The sequence below is a fragment of the Pseudochaenichthys georgianus genome, chromosome 6 (assembly GCF_902827115.2).
Source record: "Pseudochaenichthys georgianus chromosome 6, fPseGeo1.2, whole genome shotgun sequence".
NCBI lineage: Eukaryota > Metazoa > Chordata > Actinopteri > Perciformes > Channichthyidae > Pseudochaenichthys > Pseudochaenichthys georgianus.
Window position 1 is genome coordinate 28,939,202 of NC_047508.1, and position 14,786 is coordinate 28,953,987.

The 14,786-nt window shown below is 46.3% G+C and overlaps 1 protein-coding gene across 5 annotated transcripts in view; it reads right to left on the reverse strand.

The window, feature by feature from the left end:
* Positions 1-14,786, reverse strand: part of tln2b (talin 2b) — a 91,899-nt gene that overhangs the window by 8,284 nt on the left and 68,829 nt on the right. For all 5 annotated transcript variants that reach the window (XM_034085356.2, XM_071203513.1, XM_071203510.1 and 2 more), the window contains exons 42-50: positions 8,867-8,968; positions 8,609-8,728; positions 7,818-7,964; positions 6,118-6,284; positions 5,567-5,750; positions 4,623-4,748; positions 2,848-2,964; positions 2,181-2,366; positions 1,710-1,817 (exon numbers count right to left, since the gene is read on the reverse strand). In XM_034085356.2, the coding sequence (XP_033941247.1) occupies positions 1,710-1,817; positions 2,181-2,366; positions 2,848-2,964; positions 4,623-4,748; positions 5,567-5,750; positions 6,118-6,284; positions 7,818-7,964; positions 8,609-8,728; positions 8,867-8,968 (1,257 nt within the window). The remainder of the gene's footprint in view (positions 1-1,709; positions 1,818-2,180; positions 2,367-2,847; positions 2,965-4,622; positions 4,749-5,566; positions 5,751-6,117; positions 6,285-7,817; positions 7,965-8,608; positions 8,729-8,866; positions 8,969-14,786) is intronic.

Consider the following 14,786-nt stretch of genomic DNA (forward strand, 5'->3'; position numbering starts at 1 on the left):
TTCAACGATTAATCAGATCTTCTGTAGGCGTATTTCTGTAATGAATGTTGCTATGGACCGATGTGTGATGTGGAAATAATGTGTTCAGTTCATTTGTTAATGGCTGGCAATTGTTCATGAGACCATACTTTGAGCATAATGGTGGCATTATACTATTAATAATAATAATACTTCCTTACATTTATTATAGCACTTTTCCAGTGCTCAAAGCGCTTTACACATTACACATATTTATTTATACATGCAATGGTCACTGTGGACAATACCCACAGGAGCAAGTTCAGGTGAAGTGTCTTGCCCAAGGACACAACGGCTTTACAGACGCAGCAGCGGCGGGTTTCACCCCTTGATCTGATGATCATTGCACAGCGCACTGCGCCACACCGTCCATCTTCACGCCTCGAAGTCATCGAGGCGCTTTTACAAGTACACATTGATATTGTCATGTACTGTGGACAATACCCACAAGAGCAAATCCGGGTGAAGTGACTTGCTCAAGGACACAACGGCCTGACGCAGTGGCGGCAGGAGCAGGTTTCGAACTGGAGTTCCCCAGGACTCCCCCTTGATCTGATGATCAGATGCACAGACCACTGCGCCACCCGTCCCAACTATTGTTTTGATATCAAGGACACCTTGATTGGAGCATAATTAAAAACAAGCAACAAAGAAGATCACACAGTAATACAAGACTTAGAATACAAGTTTAGAAAAATTATTAAGATATTGAATATGCCAGTTTAAAAAGGTGTGTTTTCAGGCTGGATTTGAAGGTTGAGAGTGAGTCCATATTGCGGATGTCTTGTGGGAGAGAGTTCCAGAGACGGGGGGCAGAGTGGCTGAAGGCTCTTGACCCCATGGTGGTCCGGCGGGCAGAAGGTACAGTGAGTTGGAAGGCAGAGGAGGATCGGAGGGCACGAGAGGGAGTGTAGGTGTGAAGGAGTTCAGAGAGATATGGAGGTGCAAGAGTGTGAAGGGCCTTGAAGGTGAGGAGCAACACTCTATGCAGTATTTAACGGGGAGCCAATGGAGTTGACAACAAGCCTCAAGAAAAGACCAAATAACAGTGGGTAAGACTTTCTTTCCCTGACGGTGACACTCAATATCCATCTTTTTGAACAGCTGGGCAGTGTGATTTTAAGTAAACATTATTCAAACAATTGAGTGCATTTGTGTGGGTATTTACATCACCAGGATTGATTTGCAGGTTTGATTCAAAATGAACTACAAGTTCTTCATAGTGAATAACAAATTACACAGTGCAGTATGGCTCATGTACAGCGCTTTGTGTTTGTTTTATTTAAACAATAATGTGAGTTCTATGGCCCAGAAGGCATCAGATACATTGTTGTTTTTTTGTGGAATTTGTAAAAGAAAAAGCAAAAAAATGCTGACGAAACCCATACAACCTTTCTCAAGCATCATATAATTGAATCCTGCAGATAACACCTGTGAAACCTCACTGGGTAATACTAGATATCAACACACACACACACACACACACACACACACACACACACACACACACACACACACACACACACACACACACACACACACACACACACACACACACACACACACACACACACACACACACACACACACACACACACACACACACACACACACACACACACACACACACACACACACACACACACACACACACACACACACACACACACACACACACGTCTCATTCTCACCTGTAGGACTTGCTCCAGAAGGTTGATGTATCCGGATGTGCACTCAGAGCCGTACTGGAGGGCCTTGATCCTCAAGTCCTCGCCCACTTCTGGGTGGCAAGCCGCTTGCTGGAAGGGGGAGAAACAATGTTGTTTATAGAATAAAAAAAGGCACACTGATATGAAAATATGTGCTTATTAAGGTGTGGAATATGCACCTAATCTAGTGCCAATCATAACAGCTATTAAAAAACTAAATACTCTTGACTAATTTGTTTGTTATATATTGATCCTTCAATGCCATAGTGCTTCTGTGTTTCTCTGTAAGTGCTCTACTGTCACTGAAGGACATCCTAAATGCTGCTCTGCTGCAACATGTTGGAAAGTGACTCACTGCCAGCGAGAGCAGCCATAAACTCTAACGTCCTCTCTGGGTTCACGTGTTTGCTGGCAGCCCAGTGCCTGCTCTGGCCAGGTGGGGGGGATTAGCACCTTGCAGGTAGACAGCATATCGGAGATGGCTTTGCGGCTCAGGTTGGCCGTGGCGATCACGTCCTCCTGCTGAGCCGAGTTGCCTGCAGCCACTGCCTTGGCCGTTGCTATGGTGATGCCCTTTGTCATGCGGATAAACTCCTCAGGTGTGGTGGACTTCTCTGGGATGTCCTTGGACTGGAACACCTGGCATGATGAAGACCCGGAGGACACAGGTAGTTGGATAAAGGCATGACAGGAGCTCAGATATATTAATATAGATGGGAAAATTCTACGTGAGCACATTATTATAAAGTAGGAAATCAGAGAGGCAGATTGGATGCATAAATAGGGAAATGTGTCATTAGTACTTAGGTAGACTGTGTTGAATTAGGCTGGAGTTTAGCCTCCTCTCAGGCTGGGTATCCTCCGATAAGGATTAGCACTAAATTACAAAAAACAATGGGTCTGGCCTGCTAGCCAGACCCTGATAAGAGCTGTAAAACCTGCAGGGGCTGAGAGGAACGGCGCTGGACAGATAATAAAGGAAAAGTAACAAAAAGCTCCCCTGTTGCGTTCTGAATAAAAGACACAGATATCTCTGACCCTCTTTGAGCCAGCTTTGCAAAGAGCCCGTGTCTCATCAGTTGCATATAAAGAAGAGGTTGGGCCTGTGAGAGGCTCTTACTGTCAGCTCCTGTTTGATGCACTCAATGGTGGCCTCCAGTGCCCTCGTCCCGCGAGTCGCCTCATCCTCCACTGCCTTCACCGTTTTTAAAAGAGACGTCACGTTGGTCACCATCACCTGTCAAAGAAAGGGAGACATGAGGAGGCTCATCATCAGACCAGGAGGCGGAGCTCTTTATCCTCAGCTGTAAAACGTCACATTACAAGATTGTTTTTTTCCCTTCACTGATTTCATTACAGTGAATAATGGTTACATGCGTTGAAGGTGCTTTTCTGATGAAAATTAAAGACAACAGCTGCTGAAGAAACAGAGGCCTGAGGTCTGTATTTACAAATTAAAAGGAGGAGGATTTACTTCTTGTAATTCAGATGATTCAATGGTGACTACAATGGAAAAAATAACGGAAATTGTATTCATGGTGACACATTCTGGCCTGTCAGTGCAGCATTCAGCAGAGTGTACATTATTAGGTTAGGAATTTGAGCAACATGATCTGCAGGAGTTTAAGAGGGTCCCATTTGGAGGTCACCATATGTTGGAGGAACAGAAACAATCTGTCAACATAGCCAGGTCCATGGGTGGCCCTTTTTCCATTTAGATGAGAAAACACCAGAAACCCCATGCAACAGTTGGAGTTACATGCTGTGTTGGGATGATAGTTGTGAGAACAATAAATACATAACTTGAGGAAGTTTGCAGAACACTAGCATATCTTTGGTGCAGACGTATGTGAGGCGCTGTCACTGGTTAGACACTTTGATATCTGTTTCTCTATTCAAGTGGCCGCAGCTGGTCGTGTGCAAAATGTCTGCTCTCCTCTACAGCAGTTGGCAGCTGTGACTGTAGTCATGATGATTGAGAGTCAAATGACCACTCTCTACTTTCTAATGAATGTATAGTCCAGATTATCTTGCAGCACCTATAGTTGCTAAACATCTTTTCTTCTCTTCAGTGTCCTTAAAACAAACATTACACATACTGTGTATCTGTCCATAAGCTTTATATTATCTTATATTACAATTTGTGTATTTCTTAATTTAACTACTAGCACTTCTTAACTTAAATTGTTGCTTTTTCTTTATTCAACTGCTGCTATTTCTATCACTACTAATCACATATTTTTCTTAAGGAGAAATCGTTCCCATGTGTTCCTTTTATCTAGTTTTGTTTAACCTTTAAGGTATTTATGTGGGGTATAATAATATAACATGTCTTGACCAGATTGTAAAACACTCTGAGAAAGAAGTCTTTGTTTTTTAGCTATGTAAATAATACTGACTCGACATGACAAACAAAATGGTTGGGCTGACTATCCTTGAAGCATCACTTGGATCAGGTTTTGACAGTCAAGCTGATTCATAAAGGACTAGCGTCTCTACAGACACAATATATGGACTCTTGTGTTTACAGTTCCTTTTCAATAAAGCAAACTCACTTTCTATCTCACGCACACAGATGCATGAAAACAATGTAGATTTATAGTGATGGGTCCAGTGCTACATGCAGATAAGACAGAGACATGGAATGTCTTGCAAACCTTCAAGGACTGTCATATAGTTCTTTTGAAAAAGCCGTACTTTGTGCTACCAGATACATCAAAATAAACAAATCAGTAATACAAAAAGAGAGCATTTCTATATCACATATCTACAGTGTATGCAGTATCCTCTCAGTGAGGAGGCATACGCTGAATATTAAAATGGAGACATTGCTGAAATCAATACACAGCTAAACCAGATATGACAGTCATTTGTTAAAGCAGATTATTCCTTTACCTTGGCAGCGCTCTTCAGCTGATACATGGACGGGTCGTCAGCTGGCTTGCCCGCGGCACACTTGGTGGCACTGATGAGTTCGGCCAGGGCCTTGGCCACATCTCGCACCGCGTTTATCAGAACCACCTGAGGAGATAGAGCGGGAATCAATAATGGAGAGGGTACAGGTTTATCAGTAGGACCCAGGGGAGAGGATTTAACACCGCTGCCCTCATCACTGCCACCTCGCCATGATACTTCAGACTTACAGTGGTGAAGGGCAGAGATACAGGCATACACACGGAGGAGACACAATGGGTATCACATGAAACTGCAATTACAAATGAATCTAATGCTGGGTGTGGAGACAGATAAATTAAATGCATTCTAAATGAATAATACAATATAACAGTATAGTGATAATGTGTTACAATAGAAAGCACTGTTTAGCTTAGTGTAAAAGTAATGGTCAAACTTCCTAGGATGCCCATGACTATAATGCAATAAGAAAATCCTGGTGACCGGCGATTATGAAAGTATTAGGATAACATTTAAGTAACACTGTCTTAATAATTATAAAATGATTGTTAAAAGCATTATGAATAATATATTAGTTTTTATAACTATGATTATACAGTGCTTATTATACAAGGCTTAATTCTCTCATAAAGTTACTGAAAGATACACTTTTGTGGATAAAAGCTGAACTATAGATAATGAAGTGAAGATATTAAAGTATGTATCAGGTGTCATAGAAATTGTCACCAAAGTAATTATTGTATCAAATGTAACTTAATTTCAGGACCATATTTACAATGAACACAATGAATCCAACACCTACAGACATTTGTTCCAGTGTTTCCAAAAACAAAAGGCATAGCTTGTGTCACCATGAATAGTCTCAATGACGGCCAAACAAGTGATTTTTGTTAGAAAATAACAATAATGTTTTATTTGTTCCTCACCTGTGTCTCTGGGTCCTCAGAGCCCATGCTGGTGGCTCCCAGTTTGACCACCTCAGTGAGCTGGGTGATGGTCTTGGCAGAGGACTGGGCCGCCTGGGCCAGTTTCTCCTGGCTGGACGCGGCTCCAGCCACCAGCAGCTTGGTGTCCTCCACCAGCGCCTTGGCTGTCTTCAAGATGCTCTCCCTGAGGGACACATTGTGTCACAATCTGCTGCACAGTCACACTCAAGTACCGGCAACACGCCAGGAAGCTGTTGTTTTTGTAAAAGAAAGTGTGTTCAACATTTTTATTTTTAAATGTTCATTCATTACGTAAAGAGCATCCGGATATTGGGCTTTATTGACAAACTGCATTTCTGCTCAGTGAGTCATCAAAAGGAAAATGGAGCTCTGAGGTTACAATGTAAATACTTAACAACTGAAATCTTAGTATAACATTTTATATTACCCCTTTTCTCAGAACACGTTAACATTTCCTTTTCAACCTCATCAACTTTTTCTATTTTTAGAGACTTTCGTTTAACATTGTGTGTTGGTCAAGGTCGTTGCACCTGTGGTCAGCAAAAGACTCTTCATTCTCAGGGCTCAGTGTTCCAGCTGAGGCGAACATGATGGTGGTGTCTAGGTCAGCGATGATGCCAGAAACAGCGCAGGCTGCTGTGATGCAGGCCTGGGTGCCTTTGTTCCCTGCCTGCAGAGCTGACAGTACCAAGGACACCTGGAACATGTGAAGCAGAGCATTAGATATGCAGAGAGTCCTTCAAACACGCTGTTTTCAGAGGTGTAAAAAGCACCTAAGAATAACCCTAGTTTCGGTGTGCTCTGCATATTTTTGTTATGATTAACAAGCAGCTTTTCTACTCTCTGGGCTGTTGGCAGAGCCCTTATAAATCAGGGGAGTGAGGTTGTAAATATTTAGAGTGAAAGATATGGTCGAGCTGGATTAAAGGAGGATGCTGGGAGTAAGAAGAGGGAGCCGGGTTAAACATGCATCAAATTAGAGTCTGCTGCTCAATCACATTAAGTCAATGAGCCTGAGTCTGCAAATCACACATCTCCCTTGAAGACTGCTGTCCGCCTGTCCCTCTTAAACAAATGGAGAGCTCTTAGAGGTGCATTTCAAACGTACGCTTCACGTATCAGCAAACGTAGGACCACATTTGGTATCAGCCCTTAATCAATTCATTGCCTCAGAGCGGAGAGAAATTGTGAGAGCAGCACGGCTAGCTGCAGCCGGGTCGCAGCAGGGGGACATTAGTATGATCATTAACAGCACAGTGAGGGGCTGATCAGGAGAGCAGGCTCACATGACCTGCATGGTACAAAATAATTTAAGTTATTCCCACCTAGAATAACATACAATATAGTCCTCTGACTCTATACTAGAGCAATATTGGGCTAAAGCTACACTTTAAAGTTCTCCTATCTTAATATTTATAGGCATATATTATAGGTCTCAGATATATAAAAAACATGTACAGTATATGACGTTTTTTGCTCAAAATACCAAACAGATCACCCATTCTACCCACTATTTCAGCCCTGTTAGAGAAGTGCTGATTCTGGGTCCGTAGCTTTAAACAAAAAAAAGTAGTGGGGAGCTAATGCCTGCTCATGCAGGAGAATTCTACCCAATTACTCAGCTAAATGCTGCCGTGATTAAACAACATATTATGTTCAAAACCACATCAAGGATTATTTCTGAAACAGTATGGCGCTCAAAGGCTTTTTCTCTTTTTACCACAAGGTGAGTACCTTTTTATTTCCTGCTTTTTTTAGACATACTCTCTCCAGTACAGCGTTAGCTCTGAGTGTTAGCGGTGCTTGCTAATGGAAACAAAGACCATATTACTTCCAAAACACTTTGTGCATTGTTTCTGATAGCGACGTATCTGATAGGGCCGTGGGCGTAAAGCCAGCCCACATTTCAGATATTACGTCATATCGGATGCAAATCTGGATCAGCTCCTGTTTTCGGACACTTTGTGAGTTCCCTTACATCCCGGGGACACATATTTATGGATAAAAGACATACAAATTTTGCATGATAGGAGACCTTTAATAATAATGAATAATAGTCATAATACAAAGCATACCTGTAACAGTATAGTAAATAGTTATTTACGCCGGAACTGCAGCAACTTCTTGCAGCTACACAAAATTAAATGATCTTAATCACTTTATTTAAATAAGTACAGATGCATAAAATACAGTTAAAGATGTTGTACCAGTTCCAGTCTCCCTGGCTTACCTTCTCGGTGACGGCGCGGGCACACTCGATGAGCTCCCTCTTGGAGAAGCTGTCCGTGGGGCTGAGCTGTAGGGCTCCAGCCTTCTGCACCATGTAGATACAGCCGTGGCCCAGCTCTTGCACTCGTGTCTTTATCTGGAACCCAATCTGAAAGCAGAACCAGTCATCGACTTACGCCGCATCCATCTTCTAATTTGTGTCACTGTATGAAACAATTGCACTCATGTCTTTAACTGGCATGTCTCTTATCCAGCAGTTGGAGGAAAATGAATTGAAGCACCCTCACAGAGGGAATGGTAGCCCTACACCTTTAATTTACAGACTGAGATTCACGGGTGGGTGGTACTTCATTATGAGCATCACTATAGGCTTTTAGACTTGTACTTAGAGGCACAAGCAGGGTTTCTAGCAGCCTGTTATGTACAATATATTGATAAGAGCTTTGCGCTTATTAGTGCAATGTGTCCACACATTGTTGTCCTCTGGACTACACAGAGAAGCTTTAAGAAAAGTCTGTCTGGACGCTGGAGGGGTTTATTTCTGTTTGATCTCACACAGTCGGGAGCAGCCTCGAGGAAGGGGCGTCACAGCTCACATCTGCTCTTATCACTGAGTGAGTGAATACATCCCAAAGCGTTTCTGGTGTAAAATACAGCCCTTAGTCGATATTTCAGTCTGACGTTTCAGGGGCACAATTGCAAGAGAGATATACTGCGGATATGGTAAATCTTTGATATCATCATTTTATTTTTCCCCATATGCTCCATAGGACAGAGAGCGTGGCTTCTCACCTCGTTGGGCTCTGCGGTGGCTGCAGCGAGGCGTCCTTGGTGTGCGAGCTGTCCGTAGTCCACTGTCACCTGAGAGGCAAGGCCACCGAGCTCTTCAGGGCAGGTTATTGACTTGGTCATCTGGCGACAGAGAGAACATACATCATCAGCAGAGGCAGATTGATGTTTCTCCAGCCCTACTGACAAATATTGTCATGGCAGATTGGAAATGTAATGGAAAACACATAGAGTCAGGCGTTAATATCTTAGTGCACTCACCATTTCCTGCGCAGTGATAGCGATGGCCTTGGAGTACTTCACCATGGTGGTCTGGTAGTCCACAAACGAACCCTCAGGCTCGGGGGGTGTTCCTTCATCCAGCTGGGAAGATGAACCTTTTAGTTATCATCTCTCCAGAGGACATGGTGCAAAGCTATCCTCAGTGTTTTCTACAATTTACTTTATGTGAGATTTTTGTTATCGTTTGGTATCACTTTTAATATAAAGCATACTAAATAAAGGTTTTGAGGTTTTATTTGCTTATTCCATTAATGGTTAATAACTATTCCACCATTTCCTTAACGCCTGGTCTAATAGCTTAGTTACAGATTCTGCTTTAAACTTTGTTCCTAAATGTCATGCTTTATTGATTATTATTATTATTATGATGTTCAAATCTGAGGATCTTTTGGTTTTTAACAGTTGTGTCAGCGCGCAATCAAGTGAAGGATGCAATTGTTTCCAATGCAGCTTGTGTTGTCATTTTCCCCGAAGTTATTACTCATCAAGTTGGATGTTGCTGAAATAATTTTTTTTAAATCAGAAAAATCGTCTCCAGCTGTGAAAGCTATATATAAAAAAGCCATAATTGAGGAAAAATTAAAAAATGTATGTATAAATTATTGGAAAATGGGGCCACTTTATAAATTCTCATTGGGTTTTAATGACTGTTGCTCTTCTGCGTTTAAGCTGAGGGTAAAATTAAATTAAAAACACAAGGATCTTTGCCAAGAGGATGAGCAGATCATCACCAATTATTAACTGTGATGACTACACAGTGACATGTCCCCCAGCAGGACGAGTGACAGCTAACATCACCAGTGGGCTGTGGGTTTAAAACTATAGGTTACTTACGTAACCCCAGGGCTCAGAGTAACATGAAGTGAGATGTCTCACTATGGGATGCGCCTCAACGCGTATGCAAACAGAAGCATCAATCTCATTACGCCAATCCTGATTGGCTGGTGATCTTGACGTCTACGTCAGGGAATCCACCCACCCTTTAAGTAGCTTGCGCTACGTCGCAGCGTCATTCAAAATAAGCACCTCTTCTCGCTTCGCCTTAGCAAGAAGGGCCATCTGGTGAGACATCTCACTTCATGTTACTCTGAGGGCTGGGGTTACGTAAGTCACCTATAGTTCTCATTCATAACACTCCGTTCGATGTCTCACTATGGGATATTGAAACTCCCGTATTGCTAGACATGCTTATCTCGAAAATCACCAAAACAACCAGAACTTAACAGGTAGAACCCTGTCTCAACACGGGGCCCAGCACTGCGCGGGCCACACTTGGAGCAGAGACATCTAGCCTGTAAAAGCGGACAAAAGTGAGCGGTGAGGACCAGCTCGCTGCTGCACAAATGTCTTGGATGGAAACACCCTTGAACAAAGCCCAGGATGGAGACAGTCCACGAGTAGAATGAGCATGCAGGCCCGTTGGTGCGTGCAAACCCTGACTCGTATAAGCCAGAGCAATCGCTTCCACAATCCAGTGAGAGAGCTGTTGCCTGGTAACGGGCTTGCCCTTATGAGGGTTAGCCCAGGATACAAAGAGTTGGTCATTGCATCGAAACTCTTTTGACCTGTCCATATAGGTGCGTAAAGCACGGACTGGGCACAGCAAATTCGGCCGCTGTTCCTCAGAGGAACACAGTGGCGGAGGAAATGCCTCAATGTTAATGGGGGTACATGAACCAACCACCTTAGGTATAAAGGCAGGGTTGGGCTTCAGCAACACTCTTGTTTGCCCCGGGGCGAACTGAGTGCATGGAGGATGTACAGAGAGTGCATGAATGTCACTGACTCGCTTGGCAGATGCCAGAGCCAGTAACAGCACTGTCTTCAGTGACAGGTGTTTCATGTCAGCTTCTTCCAGGGGTTCAAATGGAGGTCGAGTGAGCCCATCTAAAACCACTGCCAAGTCCCATAAGGGCACCAGTGACCTGGAAACAGGGAGGAGCCTGCGAGCCCCTTTCATAAAACGGCAGACCATGGCTAGCCGTCTTTCCCTCAAAGCCCACATGGCATGCAGCAATAGCAGCCAGGTACACTTTGATCCTAGAGAAAGCTCTGTGTTTATCGATCAGGTCCTGTAGAAATGAATCATCAGCCACACAGGACATTGAAAAGAGATGTGTCCCTTTTTAAGGCACCACTCCTCAAACACCCTCCACTTACAGTCATAGAGAGACCTGGTGGAGGAAGCTCTCGCACTCTGAATAGTGTTTATCACCTTCTGAGGGAGTCCCACTGTATTCAGGTTATACCACTCACGGGCCAGTCCCATAGTGCCAAGCGCTCTGGGTGTGGGTGAAAAATCGTCCCCCCCGCCTGAGACAATATGTCCCTGCGTAGCGGGAGCTGCCACGGCTGCCCTCACAGCAGCTGATATATCTCCGCCAGCCAGTACATTGCAGGCCAGTGTGGAGCTATTAGGATCAGTGTGGCGTTGTTCTCTCACTCTGGCCAGAGTTGGGGGTATCAGAGCCAGGGGTGGGAACGCGTACAGAAGGACCGGAGGCCAAGCGTGCAAGAGCGCGTCCACGCCTAACGGTGCGTTTAAATCGCGCATTGAAAAGAACAGCTGACATTGAGCGTTTTCTTTTGATGCGAACAGATCCACCGCGGCCCGGCCTTAACACACCCACAGCTGACTCACAATTATTGGATGTAGAGTCCAGTCTGCATATAGTGGTGCACCTCTGGACAGCAGATCCGCCCCGAGGTTCATCACTCCTGGTACGTGCGTCGCTCTCAGAGAGAGGAGACGTCCGCAGCTCCATAAGATCAGTTTGCGTGCCAGCATGTGTAACTGGAGAGAACGCAAACCCCCTTGGCGGTTTATATACGATATTGTGGTCGTGTTGTCTGTCCTCACGAGGACATGATGTCCTCGTGAGAATATGGGCCGACTCTCCCCGGGCTTGCGAATGCAGAATGCCCGAAAAGTGAGGGGGGTGACAGCGAATTGGAGTCTGTAACCTTGTGTTATTGTCTTGAAAACCCAAGCAGAATCTGTGAGCATCCTCCACCTTTCGCTTCTCAAAGCGAGTGGAGATGTCACATCTCTGTCGTCTGCCCTCTGTGTCTTTATTTGTTGTGTTATGGGGCCATCTAGTGTCTGAACACTGTGGTACCCCAGGTTGACAACCCCGGTCGACACTGCGCATGCCCGTGGCGGTGATGCCTTCACAGCCCCGTCCATCGTCCGCCTTCTGAGAGAGGTAGCAGCCACTATTAGAAGGGGGGTAGACGTCAGACTGTTTATTGTTTTTATTGTCTTTCTTTTAATTTGTATTGACTGCGCCCTTGGCTTTAAGCCTGGAAACGACAGTGGAAAATTATTTATTAAAAGACAATATTGATGACATGTGTTTGTGTGACTTAAACGAGCAGCGGAGCTTGCTGTCGTTGATGTTAAGTCCATTTCCCTCATGGCGCGAACTTGAGGATGACGTTCTGACATCACTCGAGGCGGCGGGAAGATGGGGGCATGGTTGCACCCCGGAAACACATGAGCATCTAACACTGAAACGTGTTCTGGAGCTGGAGAACAAGGAACTTCCAGCTCCTTTATCGAGGAGAGGAGAGGAAGCTGTCAGGCCGCCCTCTTCTTCTTCTTCTTCTTCGTCTGGTGGCTGAAAGTCTGGGCCAGCTGTGCCTGAGCGGCTGCTGCCGGAACCGGAGACTTTCTTGGCCAGCCTGTCCTCGCCTCGTGTCTGGGCTGGAGACCCAGGGCGGGCCGTGGCCTCTGCTGTTTCGGGATCTTGAAACGGGCAGGACATGAGGCAGCCGTTGAAGGCGGCGGCTGGATCCTTTGGGGAAGACAAAGCTGGAGAGCCTCATCCTCCTTCTTTTTGGACTCACACCGCTGCTGCATCGAAGCTAGAGCGGAGCCAAATATGCCCTCGGGAACAATAGGCATATCCAAGACGTCCTCTTTTTCCGGTCTGGAAGGTTCGTCAGGGTAAGCCACCTGGCTCTCTCCTGTACCACCATTATCCCCAGTGCTTTGCCCGTGGCTTGGACTGCACAGCGCTGCACACGGAGACAAATGTCCGTGATCGCTGCGATTTCGTCCCACACAGCAGGCTCAGGTTTGACCGTCATGTCCTCGCAGAGCTCCGCCTGGTAGGCGGTCAGCAGCGAGGAGATGTTGAGCGCCCTGGCGGACAAAGCTGCGGCTTTATAGGCTCGTTCGGTCATTGCTGACTGGAAGCGGTCTGCCTTTGCCGGTAGCGTGGGGTTCCTGCTTGGTGCCGAAGCCAGCCGCGGTTGGAGGTGGGCTGCCACCAGCGGTTCCATGGGCGGCATGCGGAGCAGGCCGAGCTTCTCCATGCCGTCAAAGTCCAAAGAGGAGGCACCCTGGATTGGGGCCTTGTTGCTGAAAGGGCGGTCTCTCCACGAGACCGACACCTCGTCCAGCATCTCTGGAAAGACTGGGAGAAGCTGCTTCCTCATCCTCGCTGCTTGGGGCAAGTTCTTCCCCTCATAGCGAGATCTGGAGGTCTCCTTGGCCACTTCAGGCCAGGGGATGTCCAGCCTGGACGCAGCGCGTTGGCACACGGCCTGCAAGTCCATACTGAGGCAGGGCGAAGCTGGTGTGCTTTCGCCCGGGGGAGCGGACATCGCCTCCGGCTTGGCAGCCTGGGCAGATGAAACGAAGATGTCATCTTCGTGCTCATCCGAGTCGGATAAGAGGAACTCAGAGGCATCCTCTTCATCCTCCTCCATATAATCCAGCTCTAGGACATCCTCCGCGGGTGGAACCACGGTGAAGTCCAGCTGGGAGCCCCAGCTTGACACAGCGCGGGGCTCCGCTCTCGCGGCTCTTGCCGCCACCGGGCCCCAGCCTGACACGGCGCGGGGCTCCGATTCCGCGGCTACCGCCGTTGTTGAGCCCCAGCTTGACACAGCGCAGGGTTCAATCTCTGTGGCGGTTGCCACCATGTCCCGATTGCCGGCCGGCGAATCAACGGACATGAAGGGGTCCTGTCCCGACAGGCTAGCTTGGCGCGCTAGCCGTCGGCGGAGGCTCTTGATGGTGAAGCGGGCACAATGCCTGCACGAACCGGGGGTATCGATAGCTTCCTGGGCGTGTTCCAGCCCAAGGCAGGACGAGCAGACCTGGTGTGAGTCCGTGCTCGAGATCCTAAACCCGCAGCCTCCGAGCCGAGCCTCCGACTCCTCTGGTGTGAGGGAGAGAAGGGTCCATCCTCGTTTGCCGGGGTGTCGGCGCGGAGGGACAAGCTAGTAACAGGTATGTTACCGAGAAAAGAAATCCAACCTTATCGTTATTCCGAAAGGAAAAAACGAGGAGGTAGATTTTCCCCCCAAAAAAATATATTAACTGGTGTGTTAATATCTTCCTTATCTCCGTCTCCTCTGGTGTGAGGGAGAGAAGAGTCCGTCCTCGCTTTCCGTGGTGTCGGCGCGGAGGGATAAACTAGCAACAGGTATGTTACTGTTTGAAGAAAAAATCAAACCTTACCGTTATTCCGAAAGAAAAAACGGCGGGGCAGATTACAATATTAACTGGTGTGTTAATATTTGTTCAATTCTTCTGCAAAGCAAAAAAGTAACCGGCAAGCGCCCGTCGACCGAATGTTAGCTTGGGTTCAGTCTGTGGACCGTTAAGCTAGCCCGGCTACTGATATTCGAGATGTGCTCTGAAGCGAGAAGAGGTGTTTGAATGACGCTGCGACGTAGCGCAAGCTACTTAAAGGGTGGGTGGATTCCCTGACGTAGACGTCAAGATCACCAGCCAATCAGGATTGGCGTAATGAGATTGATGCTTCTGTTTGCATACGCGTTGAGGCGCATCCCATAGTGAGACATCGAACGGAGTGTTATGAATGATAACTTGTCATCCGACTAGACTAATGACTCTCATTAGTCTAGTGGATGACACGTTTTA